Genomic DNA, 14,771 nt, shown 5'->3' on the forward strand with positions numbered 1-14,771 from the left:
CAGAGTGAAAGGGTGTTGAGAGAGTTGAGTCTAAGTGAGTAGCTGTGCCCTCAAGCTCCTCGCTCACCTGTCTAATGGGAGGATAATGGCAGAGCTGAATATGTGACTGTCAGCAAATAAGTATGAAAAAGTTGAGAAGACAGAGAGAGAAACAGAAAGTTAGAGATGGAGGTATAGTGATTAGGAAAAGAAGCTATATGATGATTGAAATATTCAAATCCTCCATTTTATTATAGCGGTGCCATTTCACCAAATGGAAATACATTTAGATCTAGATTTGAGATGTAAATGGCTACATTTATCATGCCGTGCATACATTGCAGTGCATCTTCTTGTACATGTTTTTTTTTAAATCTAATTCAGCCTGATGTATTTGGTATAACTGAAAGCTGTAAACAGTTAAGAGTGCTGAAGACAGAAATGTCTTCATGCTTATGTCTGCAGCTTTATGGAGCCAACCATAACGTCACAAGCATTTAAAAAAATCATACCTAATCCTGTTTAATGTTATGTCATGCTATGTATGAAGCTTTTATGAAAAGTAACACATGATCTCTACATTATCAGTTAGTGTAAAATTTGCTTGCTCTGATATAATTTTATGTCTTTAAAAGTTGCTTGGAAATCTAGACATTTTAACCAATAAACACTTGCATCCAATAAACTCCTTGACATAAATCCACCAATGCAAACATCACCAATACTTCTTAGAAAGGTATGTGATTATCTGAGTTTAAGACTATGTAACCTTGCAATCTTGGCTTTGATTTGTCAATATTTGTTAATTGGTGAAGCAAACAAACCCTCAGGCTATGTGAGGTTTTATAGTATGTCTGTATGTTAAAGACAGACAGAGAGAGAGAGAGAGAGAGAGAGAGAGAGAGAGAGAGAGAGAGAGAGAGAGAGAGAGGATGAGCGAGAGAAGTAATCATTGTATCAGTAGTGTTATAAAAGGGCCCAGTGTGATAGAGGGACAGGGACGGCTGACACTGAGAAGAAAAGACAGGCTGTTGTTGCTGATCTTCCGTCACATAAGCTCACAGAGAAGACGCACAGCCACACTGATCTGACAAGGATGTACACACCATGGAATTAGCAGACCAAAGAATGTCTCTGTGTATGTGTGTGTGTGTGTGTGTGTGTGTGTGTGTGTGTGTGTGTGTGTGTGTGTCAGCGTGTGTGTGTGTGTAGGCCTGGATAAGCCCGGTCCAACCACAAAATCTCTCTAGCATGAAAGTGAGAAAGACTTAATAATAAACACCATCAACACCAGACAGAGACGTAAAAGATCCCACTTACAAAAATAAAAGCCCCAGTAATGTGACTAATCTCTTATCTTGTGAAACCTACTCGCTTCAGTCAGCTACAGAGAAGACCTGAGCACAGCCAAATGGATGGCACTGTGATATTAACTGCTCTCTTATAGTAAAAGCTGAATCCTATGGATGACTGAATCCTAGCCTTGTTAATTTAAAGGAGTGAAATTTTCATTGTGGATGCACCCGCAGATATCCCATTAAAAATCCAATTAGGATGGATATACCACGCGTCGGCTGCAGAGGAGAGAAACCCATATGGATCTAGGAAACAGTCTCTCTCTGAATTATAGCTTCACTGCAGGACGCTGACTGGAAATTAGCACACTACTGAAATCATTTCTGATCACAGGCGTGATGAAACCTTCATTTTGAAAGCACACTTGTCTCAATCAGATTCTGACATTGTAACGCGGCGCACAGGTGCCCTATTGGTGCTTTTCTTCTCAACCTTTTCTCTGGGCTTGTAATGTTAGGCAAGAAGTCAGTGAAGCAAGGGATGTAAGCATCACATGCCCATCTGCGGCTATTGGGCAGATGAAAAGTGGCACAGATCTATTAAGGAGTAAGTTCGATCTGTTTGTGTCAAATATTGTAGATTTAATGCATTTAACATGCCAGATCATTGCCTCTCAGGTTTATTTGTGTCAATGTTTAATATGTGTTGCAGCACCAAGAAGACTGTACAACCAAAAGACATGCTTACATGCTAACAGCATAGGAATTTAAAAAGCTTTAAACTACAATCAAAATAAAACTATTCTAAGCAAAATGAAACTCTTAAACCTAATTGTGCTATTTTTGCTCAGGTTTTTATTAGTTCATCACTGGCCACAGAAATGGCAACTGTTGCCTGTATGTGGCCGTGTGCACCGTGTCTTTTAATGTACTGTGCAGTGTGCAACAGCAGTGTCAAATACACATTAGCCTCCTGAACTCATAACCATATGCCTACAAAGAGAGAGAGCATGACGTGATGATTTTACTGCCCAGAGAAAAAAACACTGTCGACTAGCAACGCAGCTAATATTTACCCCACATGTCTGTCTGGCCAACCACCTCTCAGTGTATGTGTGTGTGTGTGTTTAACCTAACTGTTCCATCTAACCACTGAATATAAACATGCTGTCAAAATATGGTCAGCACAATTAGAGCAAAGACAGATAGAGACACAGACAGTGAAAGAGAGAGAGAGAGAGAGACACACAGAGAGAGATAAATAAGAGGTATTTACCCGCCCTCTGCTCTGCAGGAATGTAATCTTGGCTCAGAACAGTGTGGTAACACAAAGAAACCCGCTAGAACAGCACTACTAATACAGAAACAACACACACACACACACACACACGTGCACGCACTCACACTTGGTCTCTTTTCTGAGAACTCAGACATGATGACAGTGGGTGTGTCAGGCTGGCAGGTAGACAAAGTACAAGGTCTATGCTGTGTTCAAGTGTGTGTGTGTGTGTGTGTGTGTGTGTGTGTGTGTGTGTGTGTGTGTGTGTGTGTCTGTGAGTGTGTATTCAAACTGTTCTCCATGGTAAACGGTTACCACTCCTTTTTTATGACATGGGCAGCAGTGTTAGGGGGTAAACAAGGACCTGCTGCTGCTCTTGGGTTCACACAAGGTTGCAGCCAGTCTTGCTTTTGTCACACCACATAAGTTTATGTATGTGAGTATATGTATGTGTGTGTGTGTGTTTGTGTTTGGGGTGGGGGGGGGATCTACCAGGGTGTAATGAGGGTGTAATGTGAACCATCCTGTCCAGGGATGGGTGTGGCCTGAAGTAAATGAGGCCAAAACCAGACTGAGCGGGAAATCAAGTAAAAGGAGAATGAAAAACAAGTAACAGAGGAAAGCCAAATGGGCGAAGGAGAAGTGGACTAGAATAGGCTTGCATCTAATAAAAGTGGGATGGTACAGTACTTGAAATAAACTGGCAGTTTACCTCTGTGTGGGCGGGGTGCAGCTGTAATGTTACAGTTCATTTATTGTAGAGTAACCTATATTTTTTCAGACTAATTCTACTGTAAGCTAATGAGGCATTAGCTCACTTGCTTCTGCAACCTGAGCTGACTATTATACTCCAACCTGATTAGAATGCTTTAGTGAAGCATTAACTACCGAAGGTTCAAATTAGGTTACTTCCTCGACATATCCTGTACGTTTAAAAACTCCCCTCCTTGTATTTTTGTCAGAAGGAGCACATGCTGCATCACACTTGTCCACCTGTCTCATCAAGTTAGTCTATTGCATTTATATTAGAGCAGATCTAAATATTTAGCTGCAAATTTGAATCATTCATACAGATTTAGAATCAGCATATCTTACTTAACCTGTCCTCTCAGTAGTTAATCATTTATAGACAAAGTTACAAAGCTGACTTGAAATCAGGGAGTTCTAGCAGCCATTATCCTTCTCCAAATATTTACCCCTGCTTCGACATAGCTGAGCTGTCTGTGTTGCACCAAGCAGATACACAGGCAACAGAAAGGGCTGCGCTCCGAGGTTAAGGCCAAGTCTAAGGCCAGTGAACACCCACGCATGGATGTATATTATAAGTGCATGAACACACACACACACACACACACACACACACACACACACACACACACACACACACACACACACACACACACACACACACACACACACACACACACACACACACACACACCACAACTTACGTTTTAATTCTAGATGAAAACCTTGGTTCTGACTGATATCCTTGCTTGAGGGTATATTATCCACATTACAGCCATGAACATGTTCCCATGAAAAGTTGCGATTTAACTCTTCTTGCTATTTCTGGTACAAACACATTCCCTACTCTAATTCCATCAGCATAGACTCTACAAGTGTGGTTAAGTGCTGGACACATGTTTTTTTGTATGTGTGAGGGTATGTCTGTATGTGCATTTATATGTATTTTTCTATGTGTGCGTGCACCATGTGAAAAGGAGGCCAGAGAGAGAGAGAGAGAGAGAGAGAGAGAGAGAGAGAGAGAGAGAGAGAGAAAGAGACAGAGAGAGAGAGGGAGGCTGTTGGGGGATATGACTGGGTTTGGGTGTGACCTGCTCAGCTATGCACTGGTGATCATGTGAGACCTGTTCTAATTATACACCTCTCAAGAAGAAGGCCGATCCTCTCTCATGGGCAGAAAGTGTGTGCACATGTGTCCAAGAGGGTGCAGTGTGTGTGTGTGTGTGTGTGTGTGTGTGTGTGTGTGTGTGTAGGGGTTGCAAGACGAGTAATGGGGAGCAATGTGACTTCATGCAACACAACTAAATTGAGAATTTGTCCTATTTGAGGCACTCAACCTTTGTGAAAGTGAAGTAGGACGTGTGATTTTTCAGTGTGTGGGTTTGTGGTTCTATGTTAAAGGAAACCCTTAACACTGTGGTGAATGTTCCTGTGTCTATATGTGCATTTTAGGTCATATCTTCTGGTGTTTACATGCCGCTAACGAATCAACAGCCTTTGTTTCTGATTTCCTCTATCCTCTTTTGCTCTCTCTCTCTCTATTCTGCTGTTTCCACTGTGGGTTTTTTAGAGACCTGCTCTGTTTTTCATTACCAGTGGAAAAAATGGGGCGAAGAGTTAAAAAAAGTATCACCCATCTCCCTTAATGCACAAGTCCTAGTGGAAAATGAGTCCAAACTACTAAAATAGGCCCCTCGGTTCCTTCAAAAGGCTTCCATATATCTGCCAGCTACCCCTTTCCAGCAGCTGACCTTTACTTTAGCGTGAATGACAATTTAAACATATGTATCGAGATCCATGATGTCCAGATAGTCAGGAAAACATTTGTTTTTCATGTTTTTGGTAATTGTTACATTGCTGCTTCTTACAGTTTCTTACAGTTTGGGAGTTATTTTTGTAGTTTTGGCCACCACTTCATCCAATTTATTTCTGAGATGTGGTAACATAATTTCAACAAAGGCTGACAGGGTAACAAATGAGCATTCAGGCAATTAGGTTAGATTACAGGTTGAAAACAAGCCAACAATTTAGCCAGATTATTTACGATTTTATGTGGAGGTATAACTGTAAATCAATAGCAACTAATAGAAATAATGGCCACAATTATAAAAATAGGAATTAAAGGTCTAGGATTTAGTGGCATCTAGCAGTATATAATAGGCTCATTCTAAGGTAACACAACAATTCTTATTTTCAGGGGATTTTAAACTAGTGAAAACATAGTTATGCATATTAATCAGTCATACATGCTCCTAAATGTTACACGCTGGACCTTTAAAATGTAACAAGCAAGAAAAGATTTAATTTATCCTTTCTAAGTTTGACAATCGCACACGCACTCACACACAGACATTTGTGAGGAAACTTGGGAAGAGTTCAGCTTGGGCTTGACAATGTTCCTCTGTCCACATCTGGCTATAAACACTGTTCTGTGAGTCGACTCACACACGCTGTCCTCATCCTAACCCTGCCCCGCTCACACACTGCCAATGACCACGAGTCACTAATGTCTGCAAGGGCATTATACAAACAGAAGTAAAAGACACACATAGCCAAACGTGTCGATGCTGGAAACTTTGGGTTGAGGTCCACCCATCTCTAGAGATCTTGTGCTCCAATAAAAAGATTGTGAAATAAAGAGAGAGAATGAGTGAGAGAAAGAAAGAGAGGTGTTTGTTTTTCTTTTGCTGCCTAAAAATGGAAAATGACTGCATAGCATGCCCCAAATCTGCCCCCGACTTCACTCTAAAACACACACGCAAATAGAGCCCCCTCTAACTGCCCCTAGGCCTCTGCACAGGAAGTGGTTTGACCGAGTGGGATCTACATGATGACACTATCGCCTCGTTCCTCTCAAGCTGTTGAAACGTGTTGTGCTCAGGGCATCCATATGAGTCTGTACATGTGACAGCCTATTCATCTGTGTTTTCCCATTCAAAAGCTGGCACACGATAATGTTTATCAATTCCAGAGGGACTGTGCTGACGTAGTAAATTCATTCAACAATGTTTATGTACAGCGCAAACAGTCGGAAATGAGACCGACTCCTGAATGACTCCTGTTCGACGTAAGGGCAGTAAACACCAGCTAAAACACTGCCTGTCCTAGAAGATTCCACAGAGCAGTGTTACAAATGCCTGACTTCTGCTTCCTGTATCTAAAAAGCTGCAACACCCCTCCTCTCTATGCCCTTGATCACATGTTGCAGTCACCTGACCAGAAATGGGTGGAACCAGGGAGAGAGCACATGTTATGACCAGATGGTGAGCTCTAGCATGATGTAGACTGTAGACAGCTATTTCCACTTAGTAACTACATATTATTCCCTCAAACTGCCTGTCAGACTGAATGTGCCAAGTCTCCTATCTGTCTGCCTGAGATCTGACCTCCAGACTTCCTGTTCACCATCTCTCCTTTCTTACCTTGAGTGAGTCGAAGCAAGCGATGACCCGTCCGTTGTCCACCTGACAGCTCTTGGCCGGATGAGCGAACTTGCACTCCTGGTCAGAGCGTGAGCAAGTGCCCCTCTGAAACTCCCTGCATACCTCAAGTGTCAGCCACTTTGTGTCGCGGATGTGTGCCATGTTCATCGCCATGGCAACACGCTGGCAAAAAAAGGTATTCCGAGCTGAAATCTGTTCAAGCACGAGTAAAGTACCTCTAGTGTTTTATTCCACAACTTTAAGGTCTTTTTTTTTTTTTGGCTTATTTGTTGTTAGAGTCTATGATACTTTAAAACGTTGAAATGAAAATCAAAGTTCCTATTGATTGAGAGGGCTCCTTTTCCAAAGTGAAATGTTGCAGGATGATGTTTCGCTGTGAATGTTATTAGACAATTATCCTGATCAATCAACCACAGAGTTTATATCCAGGAGGCGACTTAGACTAAAAATTAAGCTGTCACTCTTGGCTCCCTTACTGCTGCTTGCTGAATGGTCTCATCTACAACATTCAAAAGCCAAGTGCAGTGAAGCAGGCAACAAAGGTGATAGTCTGGGTGTAGCCTGCTACAGGAAGGTTAAGGACACTGAGGACCAAGTGGAGGCTTAGAGGGTTGAAGGCGAAGGTTAAAGGCAAGGTGGGTGAGATGCTGCGTGGGCCTGATGGTTTGTTGGGCTGCTGTGGTAAGGCTGGTCAGCTGGTGGAGAGCAGTTGGCAGCGGTGGCCGTCTGGTAAAAGAGAGCTTGAGGCTGAGCCCGGCTGCGAGGAGTGGATGGTGATGGTGGTGGGTGGACGAGCAGGTCAGAGCGTAGGCTGCGAGGAGGGTGTGGTCACTGTCTTGTACTCGTGTTACTGTGGCAGCAAGCGAGCGAGGCGGGGGGGCAGGGTGGAGCTTCAGCTGTAGAAGCAGGTCAAAGCTGCAGCAGACATCAGGGAAGGCACTTCCTCTGGGGGAGAGAGAGAGAGAGAGAGAGAGAGAGAGAGAGAGAGAGATAGAAAGGAGGGAAAGACAGAAAGAAAGATTAGTGATGATACACATCCAAAGAAAACTTCCAGGTTTATTTTCTTTTTCATTTCTCTTTCACAGGAGGTTCTGACCTGCAGTATTCTGCTAAGCTATGCAGCTGTGGGAATGAAGAATATGTAAAAATGTCAGAAATGCAGGGGTGTCAGCTAAAACAAATAAAACTTTCACCCGCCCTGCGCTCTAAACACACATGGTGCGCATAGACGCTCTTCAAGCCACGCCACGCCACGCCACACACAAAAACACATACACATAAATGCACAAAGCAGGCATTCACAACTTTCCACCTCTTCTGCTCAAGGCAGGAAAATCTGATCAAATCCTGTATCACTTACTGTCGAGTACAGCAAAGCCGGCCATAGCAAATTGTGTTTAGAGGTGAAGGAAAGGAAGAGAGTGAAAGCAGAGGGGAAGTCGAGGCAGGGCATGAGGGAGAAGAGGTTAGTCATTTCCCTTCTTGCGAAGCGGTGTGAGAGCGGGGACCAATGAGAGCTAGCAGAGTTGCAGCAACATTCTGGGCTGAGCGCCAGGTGAGAGCAGGGGGAGGAGCAAAGAGGAGGCTGACCTGCCTGCTGGTGAGAGAGAGAGAAAGGGAGAGAGAGAGAGAGAGAGAGAGAGAGAGAGAGAGAGAGAGACAGGCTAAACTAATCACTCTGCTCACTATTTCTATGACTACCTGACTTCTCACGAACAGATGATTTCTCTCATACATAAAAGATCCTAGATAATATTCTCCATGAGCTCAAGTATTTCTAAATAAAAAGCACCATTATCATGATCACAGAAATACTGTGGTGATCTCACACAGATGTGAACTCGCGATAACATCATGTTTATTATTTCACTCATAAACCAAATTCCCCATTTATCACATGCAGAAGAGATCATGGGTTACAAAGTGTTGTTTTTTTTTTTTTTTTATCAGAATTTGTTGATGTTGCCAGTTGTTTCTATTTTTGGTGAATCCATTGTACAGGGTTTGCTCAGGGAATTTGAATGACTGGGCTCCCGGGGGGCCCGTTCTGCTCTTATCGCACAGGCAGGGTAACTCACCACACCCAATGTAGAGAAATCGCTTTTGCCAGAACAGCATGTGCACCTTCAGCAGTGCTACGAACCGCTGCTAACTTTACGGCACTGCAACACTGAAACAAGCTATATCAGAGCCCTGCAGCAGCACAGAACTGGTCATGATGACCCAGCAACATGGATATATGTTACAAAGAAAGAGAGAGTGAATGAGGAAACTGCTTGGTTTCACCTTGGATGACCCCTACGATAGCAAAAGTAGCATTACTGCTGCAAATGACCTTTGAAGTGCAAGCATAATCATAACCCAGCTTGCCCTACCCCCACAGTACACAGGCACGCACACAAACACAGCAAATGATCTTCTCCATATCATGCACTCTAGATCTGAGAATAAAAAAGATATATTACCTCGCTGCACAATATTTTCCAAATGACAGATAATAACATTTTATTAATTCTGCTATTTTTTTAAGAGAAGCAGTAATGTTTCCTTGTCAGTTTTATGGTATTTTCATGCTAAGAAACATTCTGACTAAAGAGCAACTGGATTAAATGTTTTGGACTAAAACTTGTCCAACATACGCCATGCTGGTTTGTTTACATTATTCCAAAGCATTTTAAAATGTCAAGTCAGCCAAGTCTAATCTTTCTGTGTAACCCTGTATCCTTAGGACCTGCGTTTTTAACATCACATAATGTTGATGTCAGCTCAATCTGATGGCAACACACTTTTACTACCGAAATACCCTTTGTAATAAGTTGAATTCAGGTGAACAAGGATCATCTCTGAACTCATCACACTGAACTCAAGCCACAGCTGGACATGAACTAATGAGGTGGAAAAGAGACATCTATTATGATTTTTTTTTAAATTGAAGGCGCCAGGGGCTGTCTTCAATCAAATGAGAGAGTGTGATGACTTGATGCATGAAAAGCTGACGCCCCCTGTGTTCTGTCTGGCTGCCTAATCTGTTTCTATGGTTTCTATTAGAATCAGATGAGCGCATATCTGTGAGAGAGAGACGATGTAGTATGGTGTAAGACAGTGCCAGAGTGATAATAAGCGCTCATTATGATCCATCATGTCTGGACATGGCCATCCTTCCCCTATTGATTTCTTCATCTCTATGGTCTTTCTTGTCAGTACGCCACTCCCTCTATCTAATTTCACTTTAACTGTCTGTGCTCTTTGTCTCCAAGGCATCCATTTTCACGACTGTTTAATATGATCTACTTCTCTGGTCTAACCACAGAATTGATACTGTTTTAACCAGCGGTCCTCTTGATCATTCCACCCTCCCCAACTCCATCCACGCTGCTGCGTTTGTACCCTCAATGTGACTGTCTGGCCTGCATTCTCTTCCAGGATCCTTAGCAGCACTCCCTCAGACTCCAAGGTCTTGCAAGCTGGTGCAAGGTCAACCACACTAGAGGAAAGGAATATGGCGAGAGCGCGAGTGAGAGAGGCTGTGTGCTTTCTAATACCCTTTAGGACACGTGGTAGAAACATTACGTGGCTGCAAGAAAAGGAAGCGTGTCTCAATATCAGCACATCCCCATCAGCTCATGGTCATGTGACACCAGCATATGCCTCAACGGCACAAACAGTTTCTGACATGAAAACCGAGCCTGGCCGTCTTTTACTTTCTCTTATCTCTTTTATGAGTCACAAAACAAATCTGTTTTAAACGAGTTGAAGACACTGCTGAAACACCTCTGCTAAAAAGCGCAAACTATGCATAAAACCTGCCAGTGATTTGCAAGGTGGACTGTGATGGATGGCGCTCAGACATGTCATTCTAACACAGAGAGGTGTTTTGCTATTAAAGCATGTCTTAACTGATTGAAAAGTTAGAGCAATCAAAGCAACATTGTTGCTAAACTGGGCTGGTCTTGAAGTTGTCACTGTGACTAACAGCTGGAGAACAAGAAAGAGGGTGTGGTTCATAGTTATGGTTTGACTTCCTGAAAAATGATTTGAGTTGCACATTATTAGTCATTTAGCACACCTTGACACCATAGGTCATAAGTTACTGGAGTCTCTATTCTGCATAATTGCATAAGACAATTTTTTTTGGGTTAACTTGTACAGCATGAGAAACAAATATAATACTAGTTATAACATCTGCTGTGGAAAACTAACTAACAAACTGTAGCTTGTAGCCTGAGCTCCTATTTTCAGCTTTGACCGCAGAGTAAGAGGCGTTCGTCTCTTTTGGTTTGCTGCTGTTCAGTAAAAGGAGTGGTTTCAGCATATTGACAGAGGTGAAGTCAGGTGACCTGAGGCAGGTCATCAGAGTGGAGGACGCTAGAAGAAATGCTACACCCCAGGCCTCGCTGCTGCTACTGCTCCATGTGCTCAGAATATAGCATGTCAATATTGCCCTCACTGACCTTTTAACATACACACTTGCGCATATATGGACACGTGAGCATGTTCTCCTTGATGTCTCTTGATCTTTTTCGTACTGACACGCACATACTGAGGGGCTGAGGGCTGCTACTCTATCCACCACAGCTCTTCTATACCACATACATCCCTGAGTAAACTGGGTTTTTTTTTATCATGGGACATTTCCTGTTGGTGGAGAGATTGCATCCAGGAAGGTCTACATAAAATGAGTTTAAGGGATAGAGCAACAGAATGTTGCATTAAAAATAAACTACATTTATTTATACTTTATGTTTATGTTTGGTTTACTATGAATAGAGGTTATAGATAAAAAGAGCTCACATGAAGTCATGATGTCCTATATAAAATATTTGTTTAACTAGCCTATTTATCAGATTAAATAACGTAGTTCTGAAAGTGACTCTTAAACTAGGAACGCATTACCAACAATGCCTATTGATTCCCCTGAGAGCAAACCTCTGGAGACAATTAGATCTCTTGTTTAGCATACATGGACAGAGCAATGCACACACACACACACACACAAACACACACACACACACACACACACACACACACACACACACACACACACACACACACAAACACACTTACAAGACACACAAATGCAAACCTATACAAAAACACAAACCTCTGTGTCCTGGCACAGAGTATTCTTAAGCTGTGGTGAATATCGGACTGTGTGCAACACTGGATCTTTGTATGTGTATGTGTGTGTAAGGATGTGGTGAAGTCAACAAACAGTGGAAATAATGGTTGGCCTTATGGTTTAATGAGTGGCTCATCGGCTCACATTTATGTTGTCTGTGCTGAGACATAGTCAGGCAGATTTCCACGCATACAGACAGGTGACAAATAAAAGAAAAACCTGAAATGAGAGGAGAAACCCAGCACAAATTGCAAATTGTGATTTATGATTTTGGTCTAGAGTTGCAAAGGCTGAATGGTTTGATAAGAAAAAACATTGACATTAGCAGTCACCAGAATATCTTTGGTCAGAGACATGTAAAATCTATGTCATGTTGCATTGATGTCGTTTTGGCTTTTATTTGCACCCATCTGTATATTTACAGGTACCTCTTAACCTATTGTGTTATCCCTAGGACAGAAAAGCATCAAGTATGCAAAAACGACAAGGCATACACTGCATATTTAGTTTCTTTACCAGTATATTACATGCAAACATACTTCGCCAGTGACCAGTTTAGTCAATCATTTTCATGGAGGATGGGCTTTGTGTTAAAGGCCTGTACTGATATACTGAGGCAAACGGACCTAGCGCAGTCGCAATGACAGAAACAAAGGCTGGGTAGTGAGGTAGCTAGAAAAGAGGCTGTGAGTGAGAGAACGAGACCATTGGGGCAGCAGTATGTTATTAAATGTTATAGCCATCTGTCTCTGCTTCAGAGATGGGAGAGACGTTTAAGATGACAAGGCTGTAAGCGGGAGCTGATGCAACTGGGGTGAAGAAAAACAAGGACAGGCTCATGTTGACACGTGTACCTCTGGACAGAACAACAAAGAAATAACAAGACACTTATTACTTACTGCACGAACAGCAGCTATGACATGCTTCTCGCCCTGCTTATTAGCACTGTGGTGTAGCTCAGATATAGGTAGACAATGGCTTTGTTTCCTCTATACTGCAATATATGATAAACAATTATTACTGGCTACTTGGAAAGAATAGAAGTAGGTTGATATTTGGGGGCTTTAAAGACTCAATAGTGTCTCTGACAGTGGTTGAAGTCAATTCATTTTCGCTTAGCTTGGAATTTTGTTAAGAAGAAGGTGTCTTACTCAGCCAAAGCTGTGTCAAACTGATGCTCAGAAGGGTTGAAATGTGGTCATAACACAGTAGGAACATACAGAGAAGCCCTCCTGTAATAAAGGCTTAACCTGTCAGCACAGATTTAGCCATGCACATAATCCTGTCTGTAGGGCAGATCATAGGCAACACACATTAATGCAGAGCAATTTACACCTGAGTTCACACATATATACAACAATACACAGACAGAACAACATTATTTTTTACATTATTAGCCACAATATATATAACACTGACAACATCACCACATTCCTCAGTCTTTTGCTGAATAGAAATTGACAGTCTACCTGCAGCAGAGCTGCCATGGGGATTTTACAAAGTCTCAACAATGCAATCTGCCACACATCTGGTTGTGCTGCGCATGCTTGCATGTGTGTACATACTTGTGTGTGTGTGTGCTACTGTCTGAGCCACCCTGAATCCCTCTAAGTCACAACAACAACATTCCTCATCATCGCCCCAACCACGGACACACCACTAAGAGGAAACCCAGAGAGGCGAGGGTGGGCAGAGGTGGTGAGGAGAGGGACAAAGAGGGGAGACGAGGGAAGGAAGGCAAGAGTTCTGAAGATCCTCTGGCTTTCACATACCATATGTATTTCACTAGAATCATATCCTGCTGTTATTCCGTTTTTGAATGGAATTAACGCCTGCGTAAAACTTTGTTTTAAAATTTAAATTATTGTATTTGAATCGGACAAATAGCCAGATATGATCGCACGTAAGAAAATACTTTCAGTTCACAACCTTAACTCCTGAAAGTAAGTAAAAACATTACAGGACAATCTCGCGCTATCTCCCAAAGCCTTGATAAAGTGCAAAAGTACTTACTTTCACTCCAGCTTAAACATCGACAAGTTAAATCCCTCCATTTACTAGGTCTCCCTGTCTCGTTCTTGCCCCTCTTTCCTTCTCTTCAACTTTCTTCCTCTCTCTCAGTTACTCCCCCTCTGTCAGACGCATGAAAACACTCACTTAGTCCACACACACACACACACACACACACACACACACAAACGCACACACTCCCACAGACAGAGTCACCCTCTCACACACTCTCTCCTCCCGCGACCCGGAATGCTTGGCAAGATCCAACTGTACTGAAATACTGTGCTCACCATATAAGGTAGCAGCAGCTTCACATGTCACGTAATTTACATGCGGTGGGGCGGGAGTTTGCCTTACACAGCACACACACGCGTAGAAACACATACACACATGCATAACCATGCTTCCCCCTTTAGGCTGACGCAGCAAGGGAGGGAAGAGGTAAAAGAGAATCAAATTTTACCATTCTCCTTGTTAACCAAGCCCTGCAGGATAACTCCCAACATGTCCAATGTTGAGTCAGACGGAGGGAATGAAAGCTGAGTGGGCGATCTATTGATCCTCTCCACTGCTTCCTGGAACAACCACGGCCCTCCAAACACACACACACATGCGCGCACACACACCAGCAAATTTTCTTGCTAACTAGCGCTACCCTCAGGAAGTAGCTATTGTGTGACTGTCTGCTTTGAGCCAAGAATGTGTCTTTTTGTGTGTGTGTGTGTGTGTGTGTGTGTGCCTATATCTATAAAACAAGCCGTAACAAATAGATGTTAACCCTGTGGACCACACACACACACACACACACAAACACACACACAGACAGCAGACACTAAGGCAAACAATCCCCATATCTCTACCTATGCTCTAATGCTCAGGCACTTACTTTGGAAAGTAAA

The 14,771-nt window shown here is 42.7% G+C and overlaps 1 protein-coding gene across 27 annotated transcripts in view; it reads right to left on the bottom strand.

Moving 5' to 3' along the window:
- The window catches only part of LOC127367077 (muscleblind-like protein 1), a 47,591-nt gene that overhangs the window by 19,193 nt on the left and 13,627 nt on the right, over positions 1–14,771 (bottom strand). For 3 of the 27 annotated variants that reach the window (XM_051406744.1, XM_051406686.1, XM_051406708.1), the window contains exons 1-2: positions 13,876–14,289; positions 6,723–7,688 (exon numbers count right to left, since the gene is read on the bottom strand). In XM_051406744.1, the coding sequence (XP_051262704.1) occupies positions 6,723–6,896 (174 nt within the window). In that variant the 5' untranslated portion in view covers positions 6,897–7,688; positions 13,876–14,289. Of the gene's footprint in view, positions 1–6,722; positions 7,689–8,103; positions 10,092–13,875; positions 14,293–14,335; positions 14,601–14,771 lie in introns of those variants that run through there. The other 24 variants (XM_051406725.1, XM_051406701.1, XM_051406606.1 and 21 more) reach the window with 13 other exon arrangements.

The sequence above is a fragment of the Dicentrarchus labrax genome, unplaced genomic scaffold, assembly GCF_905237075.1.
Source record: "Dicentrarchus labrax unplaced genomic scaffold, dlabrax2021, whole genome shotgun sequence".
NCBI classification, from domain to species: Eukaryota; Metazoa; Chordata; class Actinopteri; family Moronidae; genus Dicentrarchus; species Dicentrarchus labrax.